The 14,386-nt window shown below is 37.0% G+C and overlaps 1 protein-coding gene across 1 annotated transcript in view; it reads right to left on the bottom strand.

The window, feature by feature from the left end:
* LOC106131352 (protein O-mannosyl-transferase Tmtc3) overlaps positions 1-14,386 on the bottom strand; it is a 138,181-nt gene that overhangs the window by 1,134 nt on the left and 122,661 nt on the right. The window contains exons 4-11 of the mRNA XM_013330436.2: positions 9,376-9,475; positions 6,615-6,730; positions 4,409-4,626; positions 2,440-2,644; positions 1,924-2,187; positions 1,185-1,670; positions 696-882; positions 32-312 (exon numbers count right to left, since the gene is read on the bottom strand). Of these exons, the coding sequence (XP_013185890.2) occupies positions 32-312; positions 696-882; positions 1,185-1,670; positions 1,924-2,187; positions 2,440-2,644; positions 4,409-4,626; positions 6,615-6,730; positions 9,376-9,475 (1,857 nt within the window). The remainder of the gene's footprint in view (positions 1-31; positions 313-695; positions 883-1,184; positions 1,671-1,923; positions 2,188-2,439; positions 2,645-4,408; positions 4,627-6,614; positions 6,731-9,375; positions 9,476-14,386) is intronic.

Below are 14,386 nucleotides of genomic sequence, written 5' to 3'. Positions count from 1 at the left end.
AACCAAGATATTCTGATAATAAAACACTTACGCTCTCAGCCGCATCCAGATCTTTGACAGAGTTGATGTAAATATCGCCAAGAAGCACCAACGCCTTCACGTGGTCTGGGTGGTGCCTCACAAGTTGTTTAAGGAACGGTGCTGCTTCCAACGGCCGCCGGCGATCAGCCAAGAGTAGGGCGAGGTTGAAGAGAGCTGATCGGAAGTCTGGCTTTAGATGCACGGCCGCTCGGAACCAACGCTCGGCGCATTCCGCGTCTCCTTCGTCCATGCAGACCATGCCCAGGTTGAAATGGACGCGCTCGTTCGTGGCTACAATGGGAAATGGTGTTGAAAACCTAAATTTATAACATTTTAGACTGGAGAAGTAGATAGACTTATCTTGAATGTCTAATAAATATATATATTTTGTTATACAAAATCTCAATTGTGAGTGAGTGAGAGATTTTCGTAGTCGTTCATTGGAGTTTGTGTTATTGGGAATATGGATGACAGCGAACATTCTTTGTGTAATTGTCTTGGACCACATAAATACTAGCAAACTGACAAGTTGCACCTTATTAGTCAATAGATTTAGAAACTTCTCGTGGGCGGTACAATGATCTCCTCTCTTTTCATAAATGCTTTGTGTTTTCTTCATGTACCCTAACACTATATATTATAAAATATTCCAGTTATTTAAATCTTTAACTCACCATCTTTATCCAGCAGCTTTAGCAGTCGTTGCCTAGCTAAATGCCGCAAATCAGCTGCGCCGAGTTCTTGCAGCAAAATGGCGGAGTTCAGCAGCGCTTGTTCGTGTTCAGGTTCAAGTTCCAGCGCCTTGTCCAGGTACGCCAGCGCTTGCGATGCTTTGCCTTGCTCGAGGAGGACCACTCCCAACTGAAATATTTGACAGTGTAAATAAATATAAAAAAGAAACAATGATTACGTACAGTACATTTCATCCAGTATTAAACTGATTATAAAAGCGTCAGGTATGAGTCAGAATATAAACGACAAATAATAGCAAATATCCGATTGTTTGGCGTCTTATCTTGCTCAGTACATAGTCCTGTCAATGGACAAGGTTCCTATTCTTATCATTTACCATCAAACTACATACAACTCTATACTTGAAGCTTTAATTAGATCAATCTTTAATTAGAAAAAAGAACTTGTAGATACTTAAGTTATATACTCACATTGTAATAAATATCTGGGTTCCCACTATCATACAACAACGCCCGTTCATACACTTCCTGGGCTTCTTTCGTTCTGTTCAGCTTTATCAGAATGTCCCCTCTATTAATATACGCCTGTGTATAATCAGCTCTCATGCTTATAGCTTGTCTATAAAGCATATCTGCTTCTTCTAGCCTCGTAGCATTCTTGGAGATCAGATTGGCTAAATTCAAGAAGACGTTCAGATGATTCGGAGCGATTCTCGCTTGATAGGATTCTCCAGGTTTTGCTTTTGGTAGAAGAGATTTGGCTTTAACATAAGCATCTTCGGCTTCCTGGTATCGTCCTAGATGGTTGTAGGTTCTTCCTACGTTGATGTGGGCACCAACGTCATCTGGTTGTACGCCTACGGCAGTGTTGAAGAATTCAAGTGCTTCAGCGTATTTTCCTTCAGCTTCTAAGGCATGCCCTACGTTGTTGTACAGTTTTGCGTTGTTTCGGTTGACCTGGAATCAATGGCCAATGTTTGAGGTAAAATAAAGTTGGATTGATTTCTTATCTCTGAGAAGTAAGTAAGTAGGTAGGTAGCTGAAAAACTAGAAATTCATCCTAAAATTAAAATTAAGATCATTCATGATTTTTATGTTTCGTTCAGTGACTTGTAGAAAGATGGGCAATATTATTTTAACAGAACCTGAGACTTAGTTTTATGTAAGTTTCGATATTATATAACAAAATATAAAATAGTGTCAAACATACCTTCAATCCAGAAGCAAAAATAGAGTATTCAGTCTTCCAATCCCAATTCCTCACATAAGTTTTGGCGCTGAATGCAAGAATGAGGAAAATCAGCGCAGCGGCGGCTAATTTAGCCCGTTTCTTGGCTAGCAGCCTCCATCCATGGGCCACCAGGAGGCACCACCCCATGGAAGGCATGTAGAGGACGCGCTCGGCGACCACAAACCCGACTGGGAAGAACAGGTTCGATGCTGGGAGGAACGGCAGAACTAGAAGTGCTAGTCCCTGAAATAAGAAGTTCGATGAGAAATGAGTTGATTAGAAGATAGACTTAGTGTTTAGCCTTGCATGACTAATACCATTAAATTCTTTCATATAAAAAAAACTTTGTGACCCCATAGTTGTGTTGCAGCGCTTTGGACAGGGTCAGAAGTTATGGATTTCAATTACATAATTTAAAGAATATAAAGAAATTATTTATTGGAGCATAAAATACAAGTAAACGTAACTAATAACTAACATTACCAATTGGCTTACCATGGAAAGCGCCGAAGACCTAGTCCTCAAGGCGTGAACAGCTGCCGCGATGAGTGTAGTTGCCAACGCTATCGTGGCCAGGTTCCGAGGGTCCCGCCACGACCGGAGCAACGCCACCGTGCCCATGGTCCAGTCACAACACAAAGCCTCGGGCAGAGTTAGAAGCCAGGCATTCAGGGCTGGCAGGTATGCGAATGTCAGATGCCTGTTGGAATAGTTTTCATTATATTTTAAGTTCATCGATGCAGTCTGTTTAAAATAGAATAGGGTGTTTCCATCTCTTTTTATTGGAGAGGACATCATAAGCACAGCTCCGTTTGAAATAAACTTTGATGTGAAGGTACTTTACTTCACTTCTTTATTAGGTACTTTCAATTTTACGCTGTAATTTTTACACTAAATTCCTAATTTCATATTACCAAAGTGAAAAGCTGGTAGGTAGGTAATACAAATAATCCTTCAAGAACAAGTAAATGTCCAGTGGCTTGTGCGAGCTAAATCCAGTAAGGTTAAATTGAACGCATTTATTGTTGGCGAATCGAACCGTACATTGTATTTCCTTGACAACAAGTCAATCGAAGACTATTTGTCAACATTTCCTTAGAATTTCGGTGGAGGAGACCAATTAATTTCTGTCGTAAGAAGTCACTGACCTTCCCCTCCGGCCCTGGGTTCGTTTTACACGAATTTGAGCGTTCACTTAACTACTGAGGGCGGGAAAAGCCACCCTTAAACAATGAGCGGGAATGACGAACGTAGGTCGTAAAATTAATGTGGCTCCAAAGTTAACTAACAGGATTCCAAGATCATTAGATATACTTTTAAGGTACCCTAAATTTTAGTAAGAAGCCTAGAACAAATTTAGAGTAAAAAACTTATAATTGTCTTAACCCATTTAACGCCTGGCGTGATGTCCCACTCGAATAACCAGTAGGTACTAGTAATTATACTACTCTACTATGAACCTACTATTGAAAATCCGTCGAAGAAGTCCAGCCTTCTGTGTTTGTTTTAACATCCTATTTTATTGAAGTTGAGTATGTGTAATTTTTGAAAATGATATTAGCTAGCTAGCCTTACTTAGTTAATAGAGAATATAAACAATCTAAGAGTCAAAATTATACATACTGAAATTAATTAATAGTTTATATATGAATGTTAAATGCCGGCAAAGACATTACTGCCGCGCTATTGAGCAAAGGATTCTAGCAGCATGTCTAATCGTTACGTCTTTTGCTGGAAACGTAACCCGCTTTGAAATAGATCCAGCGCCAACCGCAAGCCTTGATTAGAAACTGGGGCAGCGTACAAGAGCTAGCTCGTCTACAGAAATACTAAATTCTATGGTCGTGTGATTAAACTCGTGGACACAGAACGCCGAGCCGAATCTCCGGACAAAGTAGCTCCTAAACCAAATTACGCAAACTTTATTGGGGAAACAGAGCATAGCACAATGTAGTTATTATGCGCATCGCAAATAGATTGGTGGAGGGTCGTTAAACTCAATTCTCAAGTCTGATTCTCAACTGATTAGAAATTTAACTCCTTGAACAACTCCGGAGTTTGTAGGGAAGCAGCGGCCTAGGAATAAATAATTTATATTTTATTTAGCAGACGAATTGGCACCTGTCGCAGTCGACTTTGATGGTGCTAAAGTTAAGATTGTTTTAATAATAGGTAAGCATCTCAAAAAGTATTCTTTGAGAAAGCTCTCATTGAATGGTTAAGGTTAAAATGCGTTGGTTTTGGAAATCAAGATAACAAAAAACTTTCGACTTTTCGTCGAACCTCGTAAACACGGCAACTGGGAGCCCATGATGTGAAACCAGGCCGCTAGCAGGGCTAACGTAGCACAGCAGACAGTTATCACTCATCTGGAGGACTGCCCACAGGCGTACCCAAAGTCCCATAGGGGCAAAGCCACATATAATTAATTAAAAAATATGTTATGATGATTCCAACATCTCACCTTGCCGGCGGGGGTGCGGCACCAGCAGGGTTGTCAAACCTCGTGAACACGGGCAACTGGGCGCCCATGACGTGAAGCCTGGCCGCCAACAAAGCCAACGTGGCACAGCAGACGGTCGTCACGCGCCTGGCGGCTTCCCCACACGCGCAGCCCCACCCTGAACCTTTGCCCCACGCATCGAGCCAGGACCAACGGCTGCTGCCACTGGAGTTGCGACGCTGAAAGAAATTAGTATGAATTTTAGTCTATGTGGCCTTGTGAAACGGGTATGCAAGATTAGTTTCAGTACATAATTGTATTTCTTTGAAATATTTAATTTTGATTTATTATGTGAAATATGATTTTCGTTTAGGTACCTTACCTACATATAGGTTAGTTTACGTGTATATGTATGTTTATTTAATACTTTGTATTTTTTTGATGGTAAATGAAGCAGAAATTTTATTTTTAATATTCCATTACCTAAATAACGTTACAGTTCTGAGCTGCGTAAAACACGTAAAACTGAAATTTACTATACCAGCAACAGTATTTCACAGCGTTACCAAGTCCATAATGTCACAGTAAAATGTTACGCTGACCTATCGGCACGCAGCGAAGCGTGAGTGCTGCGGAAATTATATTTTAGTTTTTCACATTATCTCCCAGAACCGGCTGGAGACCAAAAGCAGCCCCGCAAAAAGTAATTTCCATTTACAAAGCCGAAGAACTGGGTCACAGGCATAGCGAGTATTGAACTCCGCAGCAGTGAGAGAATGGTTAATGTTAAACTAAGGCTGCGTTTACACAGAGATGTAGAGGAAAATGTGTCGTGCGAAGATGTTCAGCTGTGTACATGTGTGGGGGTTTCCACCAAAGGTGTGCGAGAAAAATGTGTCGTAAGATTTGAAGCGGAGCTATGAAAATTATTGCATTATTGTTTAATGCGAACCGTCTATGTCTATGGACTGGCTCATATAGTTTGACTGAAACCTCGCACGGAATGCATTTCTCGCACACTGTCTCGTTTGGTTTGAACGTACAAAAATCAAGCCATGCTTTCGACCAGAACTGTGCTCGAGACTAAGTAAATGATGTGATTTCATTGGTTCTTCAAGAACACATCGCTCGCTACGCATCTTCGCACACCTCTGGTGGAAACGCAGCCTAAGGTTCGAAGTTGAGCGAGATTCGACTCTGTGGCGCGTGTAAATAAATCTGAAGTCGAAATCCGTCTTGTATCTCAAGTTCTGGAGAGCATGCAAATGTGTGAGTAAAAAGTTGGATTAGCCAAGGCGAAACTTAACAGATGCTGTTTTTATTATTTTTAGTTTTGGAATAGTATGTCATGACAAATTCTTTTTATATTTATATAGTTAGCAGATTGTATTTCTTTAATATTTATCTAGTTATGATCATCGTAATGATATGATGAATGAAGTAAGTATGCGTTAAACAATTCTCAAGTGACTGAAAACGCAAGATGAAAACTTTAAATTGGAATAATAGAGAAGTAGGTCACAAATATGGTATTTCCTCCCAAAGGAAAAAATCATACGTGAAGAAATAATAATAGTAGCTAATGTGATAAAAAATACTTCAATTATGTAAATCAATCACGTGACCACAGTACGCAACAAAATATACAGGCCGTGTGAACGAATTAAATACCATAACATTTCCAATGACATGTTTAAATTTTCTTAAGTCTATGGCTGACGTCTGCTAAAACGTGTCATAAGATGGCGTAAGTGAAACACTTAAGGGGCCCCATTTACTTAGTTCCCTTGAAGCCCTGTGCTGGTATTTGTCACGAATTACAATTGCGGGTGGTGAAAAGTTTTATACGCACATAATTTGCATAAACTTGGGTTCGTGTGACTTTGATACATTCGGGTATGGTTTTAGGATATTGCGTTAGGTTTCAATCCTTTCATGGTTTAGAAACCTTTATAAACTTTAATACTTAAATGCGCATAATTAATACATTGCGTGAATCTTTTCGCGCGTTAGTTACTATCGCCTAAAGGTAATGCTTGCTTTAACTTTTTAGTAAATTCACAATTTGTAACGTTGTTGTTTTAACCTTATTGCATAAAACAAAACAAAGAAGAACACATAAAAAAATAAAAATATCTATCAATATTTATAAAAATAAATATCCAGTTAAAAATATCTATTCCAATCAACCGGCATACAGAAAGAAGTACAAATAAAGTATTAATACCTTTTGTGCGACAAACAGTTCGTACACGACGCAGACTCCAGTGACGGTGATGCCCTGCTCCTTGCAGAGCATGGCGACGCCCACGCATGCCGTACATGCCGCTACGTATCTCCAGTCTAAAACAAAACATAGTAGAAATTACAATAAAATATTTTTTTCCTCAGTTAACTTACTGTCAGCGTACCTATCGCTAATTAAAGATAACACACACATATAATACTGCACAGCATATAATTACTTCTTTTTCCCAGTCTTGAAAAGACTGAAAGGCCACATTCCACGTATTGCAGATAAAATTGGAAGAAAATTATACTTGAATCACAAAAATAAATTATTTTATTCCGACTTCTATGTCTTTAACCTCTCTTTGCTCGGTCTACTTGTTCGATATTAAAAGTAATTAAATAATTTCCTATATAAGTGAAAACATAAAGTTACGATGAAGTACCTAATGTAGAGTCAGTTTATCGATACAATTGTAAACAAAAGTAACGTTAAAATTCAAAAGTCACAATTTTCAAAGATAATCATCGAAATATCATGACACGATTTCAAAAAAGATTATATAGAATCTGTCTGTCGGGATTAAGCAAATGATTTTGGTTGTCATCCGACGAACCAACAATTTCCCCTTTGAGCTGGTATATCGGGATAAAAAAAATTCAGTGAGATTCGATCACTCTTCCATTGACCGGCAAAGGCAACTCAGATGGAATAAAAAATGTATGACAAAAATACCTTTTTGGAAGCGAATATTGAGGATGCTCGAAATAACTTTGAGCCATCGGATCCATGATATTCTCATGTTTATCAAATTTTCGTGATGCAATGCATAGTGGTTCAACATTTATTTTTGTTTGCATGCAGCAGAGAGATTCGCATATTTTGTATAGTAGATACTAAATGTAATCAATCATTTAGTTTTGAGTTAGAATCTCGAAACACAATTTACGAAATTACTTCGAGACTAACTGAATCTGTGAAATTTGTCCCATACTATTTATTTATTTTAACTATCTATGCTTTATATCAATGTAACTATGTAAAACTCTTTCTATACCGGGCAACTGACAGATTTTTCCTGCAAAGCAACCAAAAACGCTGCTATCTACATAATTTTAAGACATCTAAAAAGGCAAGAACGCTAGTTACTTCCCTTTCCTAATTTCCCTATAACTGCAGTCAAATGCGCTGTATTGTAAGACGTATCATTGTATTGACGTCTTAGCCTCTCCAAGCAGAAACGCTGGCTTTAAATATCCTGTAACTTTCGAGTAAGACCGATCGAAGGGCGCAAGTGGAAACTGCCTAAGTTCGTAGTGGCATAATTCCGGTTTAATCTGGATTCCGCTAACTTTCAACGTCCGTAAAGCTAACAACCTGAAGTTTGTTGTTAAACATATACGGCTTTCTAATGGGCGTCTAGTCTACTGTGTTAAAATGGGAATTTCGGGAATATTGCTCTTAGCGTATGTTTTTATGATTTATGAATACATGGCCTGGTACGGCTTTGTTTTTATTGATTTTGTTTTTCTTTCAGAACTCCCCATGACTTTGCGAATAATAAAGTTTCTCTCTCAACATAACGTACTTCTCATTGTACTTGCGATTTGCAGTTTAGATAAAAGAAAAATTCTGTGAAAATAATATGAAAAGTTTTTATGATCATGTCTACCTGAAACCACATCGTTAGGAATTGTGCTTTTTCTTCTAGTTATACGAGTATATGAAATTCACAGAAAAAGCTCTTTCTTTTTACCATCGGACCTTATTTCACCTAAAATAGTAGGTATTGATTGAAGACTAAGACACTACAAAAGCCGGATATTTCAGTAAAGTTGCACATAGAAAATATATTTATCCAAAAAGTACCTACTCGAGCATTAGCGTGAGAGTAACATTACAACCGACAATGTCTGCTCCCAGAATGTTGATTGTTGTAAACAAAGCAATTTCGTAACAGAACAGACAAGTTTTCAACAAGGTTTCCTTGTTACCAGCCGTCATACAATTTGCTAACATTGTACTGCTAAGTATAATAAATCTACGGCGTCGCTCTATGTAGTATTAAATTCTTGTAACAATTATATCTATCGGATTTGTGTTGTGTAGGTCATAACCTACATTGTATTCGAATCTTTTTTCGGAGAAAGTGTTTAAAAACAATAAGTGTTATTACTAGTGAACTTATAAAACATCTCCAGCCCTCGTAACATCGCACGCGCGACGCCGTTTTTATCGCACGAATAGTTATCGCTGTCTCGTTTCACGTCATAATAAAAAGCGAAACAGCATAATAAAAACCTATTCGCGAGATCAAAACGGCGAACGCGTGCCACGCGGAGGGCAGGAGATTTATTGTGATATAGGTATGCTATCGATAAATTTGTCCAATAATTGTATTGGTTGCAAAGTCTATCCAAGGTAATAGTAATCAAAACAGATGCAGATGCCGAAAAGAGATCAAGGAAAAGAAAGAAATGTCAAAGGCAGATCTCGAGCCCGAAGCGTACCTAGTCGATGAAATTACAATTCAAAAAACACACACACACATACTGTATGGCACACACACACGCATACTGTATGGCACACCCACACACATGTGTTTTGCGTACATATGGTGTGGGGTAAGAAGGATACAAAGTACTTTTTACGCAGTCGAATGTTATTACTTTCATAAGGTCACGTTTTAACTGTCGGTTTTTTGTCCCTGCATTATTCAACGTAAAATGTAGATAAATCAATTATTTCATTTGTATACCTGTATTTCGTCTCCTACTGGCGGCGCGAGCGTAACAGAGCAGTGCGCCTAGGAAGAACAGGGATGACAACATTTCCGCTCGACCCACCACTCCCGTCACCTGTAACAATAAAAAGTTTTTGTATGGTTTTTTAAATATACATAAATGATTTTATTATTTTACGTTGTAACTTTAATATATACATTATCACGCTAGTGCAACGTGTAACTTCGCCTGCCTACTTTTTTGTTTAACGCAAATTCCATGGAATTTCAAATTCAAATTTTTTACTTTTTTTGTGCGACGTATCATCCCATTCGATCCCGATAACAACAAACAAGGAAACTTCTTAAATTAAAACATTCAATAACGGCTATATTTGGAGCATTTGTCTCGAACAAAGAAAAAGTTATATCGACGTTTGAATCCTTTTGAGTTCCATTTCTACCTACGTAAGAATAAGTATCTTTTTCTTGACATAAAAATCATTTGAAGAAATACATTTGTTGTGTGGTTATGAAATATCTTTGTTAGAATTTTGGTATTACTGATTTTAATCTTTCGCGTACGTACGTACGAGATAAAATACCTACGTTACGTGCGCATTTAATACCTGTATTATTTATACATAGTAACTTTTGTATATTGGCTTAAGCTTTTACGCAGGTCACAGGTGCGAATACTACGGAAACATAATGGGTTCTTTTATTTTTTAGATGCTTAGAACATTGATGGTTACTTTAATCCATTAGTCCTAGACATATAGCAAAGATGTGGTACCTGTATCAAATAGCAGGTGCAGATCGGCGCAACTTTTGTCTACAATAAATCGTGAAAACTCAATCTTGGAAAAATATCGCCAACATAATGCTAAATATGATAAAAAAACCCATTAGTCCCATTTCCATCCAATGTTCGTCATAATTTTGACCCAAAAATTTTTGGGTATAACATTTATCTGATTCAAACATTAAAACGTCGAAAAAAAACACGATAAAATACTAAACTATCAAAACACAAAATTATCAAATTTTATCTATGAAGGAAGTATAGTCAAACAACATGATTATCGCTGGCGCTAAAAAGTTTCAATCTAAGTTATCCTGAACAACATCTATGTTTTAACGCAATGGTTACAAATTGTATACTGTAATGAAAATGTACACAGTATTATTATCACTCCGTCTAGCCAACCAATTAAAGATAGCACTGCCAAGCAAGGATTCTACTCCAAATTAAATTAATTAAATCTGTAATCACGGAAACGCATACTGATTTCACAGTTATGAGTGCTCGTGTAACGGGTATCTACTAATAACAGTTACATTTGCATTTGTTTTTATCTTTAAAAGCAGTTTTAACGCTTGAAAGTATTTCTGTTTTTAATGATCATTATTTGTTTTAATTAAATTAATTACCATTACTCTCCCTGTGCCGTGGGGTTCCCGGCGGCAATGGAAAAGGCACAGAACCACCACATCTCTTTCATATGGGTGTCGTAAAAGGTGACTAAGGGCTCTACAGCTCATAAACTTAAGTTTAATTTTTTAGGCGATGGGCTAGCAACGGGTCACTATTTGAATCTCAATTCTATCATCTATCTAAAAAGTTGAATGTGGCCTATCAGTCTTTTCAAAACTGTTCGCTCTGTTCACCCCGCAAGGGATATAGATTATATGTATGTACTTTCTCTGTTGCATTTTTAGCGGTGTAGCTTTAGAACAAAGGGTTCACTACTTTGTTTATGTAATTTGACAAAGGTTACCGATTTTTACCAAATTGTTATCAATGAATGTGTTACCAATAAGCTTACCTGTTTCGCGAGTCTATTGGTATTGTCGTTATTTTATTGGTTTTATTATCCATTAAGCTATCCAGCTAAATGTGGTCTTTTTGTCTTCTAAATTTGAGTCTATCAACCTCGTAAAGAATAAAGTCGTGCTACGGGTTTTTTATGTTGTGTTTATTCAACTCAACGTATGAATTTAGTCCTTAGAAAATTGAGCATTAATAACTGTTTGAAAAATTAAAAAAAAAACTAATTATGCAGTTTCATGATTAAAACGTGCCAGTTATCTAAATTATGTGAAAGTTATTTTTCATGTCGAAAACTAATTGTGAACGGAAAGTTTTGAAATTTAGAACTATGTAGTTCCTAACGAGGATTCAGCGTTGGGAATTTAATAACGTTACGCGGTTGGAAACTTATTTGGGATTTGCGGTTGATCTGAAGCTTCTTTTATATCTGACTAGTCATCGTGTTAATTATTATTTGTATAATATGAATACTAGAGATCGCCTGCGGCTTTGCCCGCGTATAACAAAATCCCCGTTCATTTCCGTTGCGGTGGGAATTTCGAGAAATCCTACAATACATACATGTAAAATTTCAAATTTCTAAAACCAGCTATAAAAGCTGTGCGTTATTTGCGAGTCAATCACTCACTGATGCAGAACCAAAAATAATTAGATAAAGCGCTATTATACAGCTAACTCCAAAATAAAGTTCTATACCTGTGTCATAGTAAGCATGCTGTTTACACGGATGTTTTTCCTCCTAATTCAACAGAAACAATGACATACCTACGTGTTTCTCGATCATCTGAACCTAACTTAAGGAAGGACGACTCTTTTTGATTTAAACACTGAACAATAAATAAAAAATTAACAATTTGGCTTTCACACGCAGAAACTTTAACCTCATAAGACCTTATATTTAGATCAAGGGTTAAAAAGGATATATTCATTAAAAACGCAACAAAGTATACATCTGAAGGAAACAAACATGATATTGGTTCGGGAGCAAAATGTTACGGCAAAGACCGGACATAAAATCTACGAGAAATGGCGACTGAGCAAACTAACCAATAAACACAATGAAATACCGCTGTAGAGTTACTATATCGTTAGAAGTGAACGTAAGATTAAAATGTCCCTAGTTTATCTGGTGATTTTGTCTGTCCATTTCATGCTAAGTCTATTAAAAGAATGTGAGCGGGGCAAAACATTAGAGGAGTAAGATTTCTTGCAAAAAATAAAATTAAGTTTACTAGAAAGTCAAAGATACGTTTAGGGTTAAATTCTATAGTTGGTCAGCTTGCCCATTGGCAATTATTTAATAATTATTGGTATAGGTACCAATAATATACCTATAACACAGACAAAGTCACGGTATTGCCGCTAGTATAAAATAAAAGCAAACATAATTTCATAACTGAACAAACTACGAGTACGAAGAAATACTTGTGTTAGTGTTGCGTCATTAAAGTTGGTAAATATAGGGCGAAGTAAATTATACCCGGAAAAATTGGAGTTTACGACACCCTTATTATATGGATTGGAAACATAATGTTTGTGATATGTTAGTTTTGTCACTCAATAATATTAAAGGAGTTGTGCCCTTTAACTGTACTTGACCACTGAATTTGACCACTTTTTTGCTGTTGATATCGTAAGAGGCGACTGGAGTAAAAAGCCGCCTACGTCTATTCGTCTAGTGCAAATACGATTATTTAAGCTGGATTTTTTTTCCCATATTTAGTCACGGACTTCAAATTTAAGTTGTTTTGTGGCCTTCTGGTTATAGAGTTGTCAAAGATCTTCTGGCTGCCTTTAGTGATGACACAAACAAATGATAATGCTGATTTAAAAAGGTTATAATTTAGTATATACTTGAAAGAAGGGCGCGACTAAATGACATCACTAAGAACTCGCGTGACTGAAAATTTGTTACATGCCAATAAAGCGAAAAGAAAAACAACCAATGAGGTTGCACGTTTTATAATTTCACGCAAACTGTAAAAGCAGTGAAAAATACGAGGAACTTCAGTAAAATAGCCAGCTGGAAAGTTACACAAACACAATAGCATACAAAAGATCTGCAAAAGATTGAATTAAGGCCTTCGAGGAAAAACTACATCCAACCTTTTTTTTTGCAAACTTCGTTGTAAGTTTTGAAAGCTATTATATTCTCTTGATAGTCCAAGTTGACTGAGGGATTGTTTTAGAAGTTTCGCGGAAAATATTTTCACTTGATATTACTGGACTACCTAGTGTTTGTTATTTCCCAGAATGCAGTCATTTTAGACGGCGAGTTATATTCAGCGTAACTTTTATAAGTGACAGTAAAGTGGCATGTGATTTATTTGTCGGCCTTTGTGGCGCGGTGGTAATTTGCTGTTGCATCAAAGTAACAAATTCTCAGTTTGAGCTGAAGTTTGGTCATAATGAAAATGTCTTATATAAATGTATATACAAGATAATTTTGGTTTCTGTTATTACTACAAAATTGAGTAAAAACAAAAAGAAAAAAAAAACAAATATTGTGTAATGTGTGTATGTAGCGCGTATTGTGTTATTATAATACGCGCTACATACACACATTGTTCAATGAGTTGGGTTAATAAATATAAAAAAGTCATTAAAGTCATTTAAACGTTTGACACAAAAACAACCTTAAGAACCCGATATTCCTTTTTATTTTCTTTAGTCGCGTATCGAAACTATAATTGATAATGAAACATCCGCAAGAAAGCTAATTGTTCACAATTTTCTGCAGTGCACCAACAAACACGTATCGTGTAAAATGGAGGGTTTACAGCTGCGTTTTCTAATTGGAAAGCGCTCATAAACGAGTTTAAAGATCATCAAATTTACAGCTGACTGGACGTAACGTTGCAATGTAGCCGGTGCTTGTGGAAACTAGTAAAAGCTACTGGTTATATGGTACTGTTTAGATGACTATATCTTCACTGAGCCAACGACTCCGTTTTATGTTTTGGAGAAGTTCCACAATGCTAATTTATTTGATAGATTTTATTTAACTATTCCGTTACTAAGTGACGGACCGGCACAGAATGCGCAGCCCAAACCACTGGGTCTACCAATTAGACATTTGACATTAAGCTTTTCTTTGTGGTCTAGAGGTTCACTAAGAGAGGATTTCCGAATTTTCTGCGGCAGCGGGAATCAACGGGAATTTTCGTTTTTCGGACGGAACCGCGGAATCCTCTGGTTTTGTTAGAAATATAA

The sequence above is a fragment of the Amyelois transitella genome, chromosome 6 (genome assembly GCF_032362555.1).
Source record: "Amyelois transitella isolate CPQ chromosome 6, ilAmyTran1.1, whole genome shotgun sequence".
Lineage (NCBI taxonomy): Eukaryota > Metazoa > Arthropoda > Insecta > Lepidoptera > Pyralidae > Amyelois > Amyelois transitella.
The sequence above is the reverse complement of the archived record's forward strand: the minus strand, read 5'-3'. Positions and strand labels throughout refer to the sequence as shown.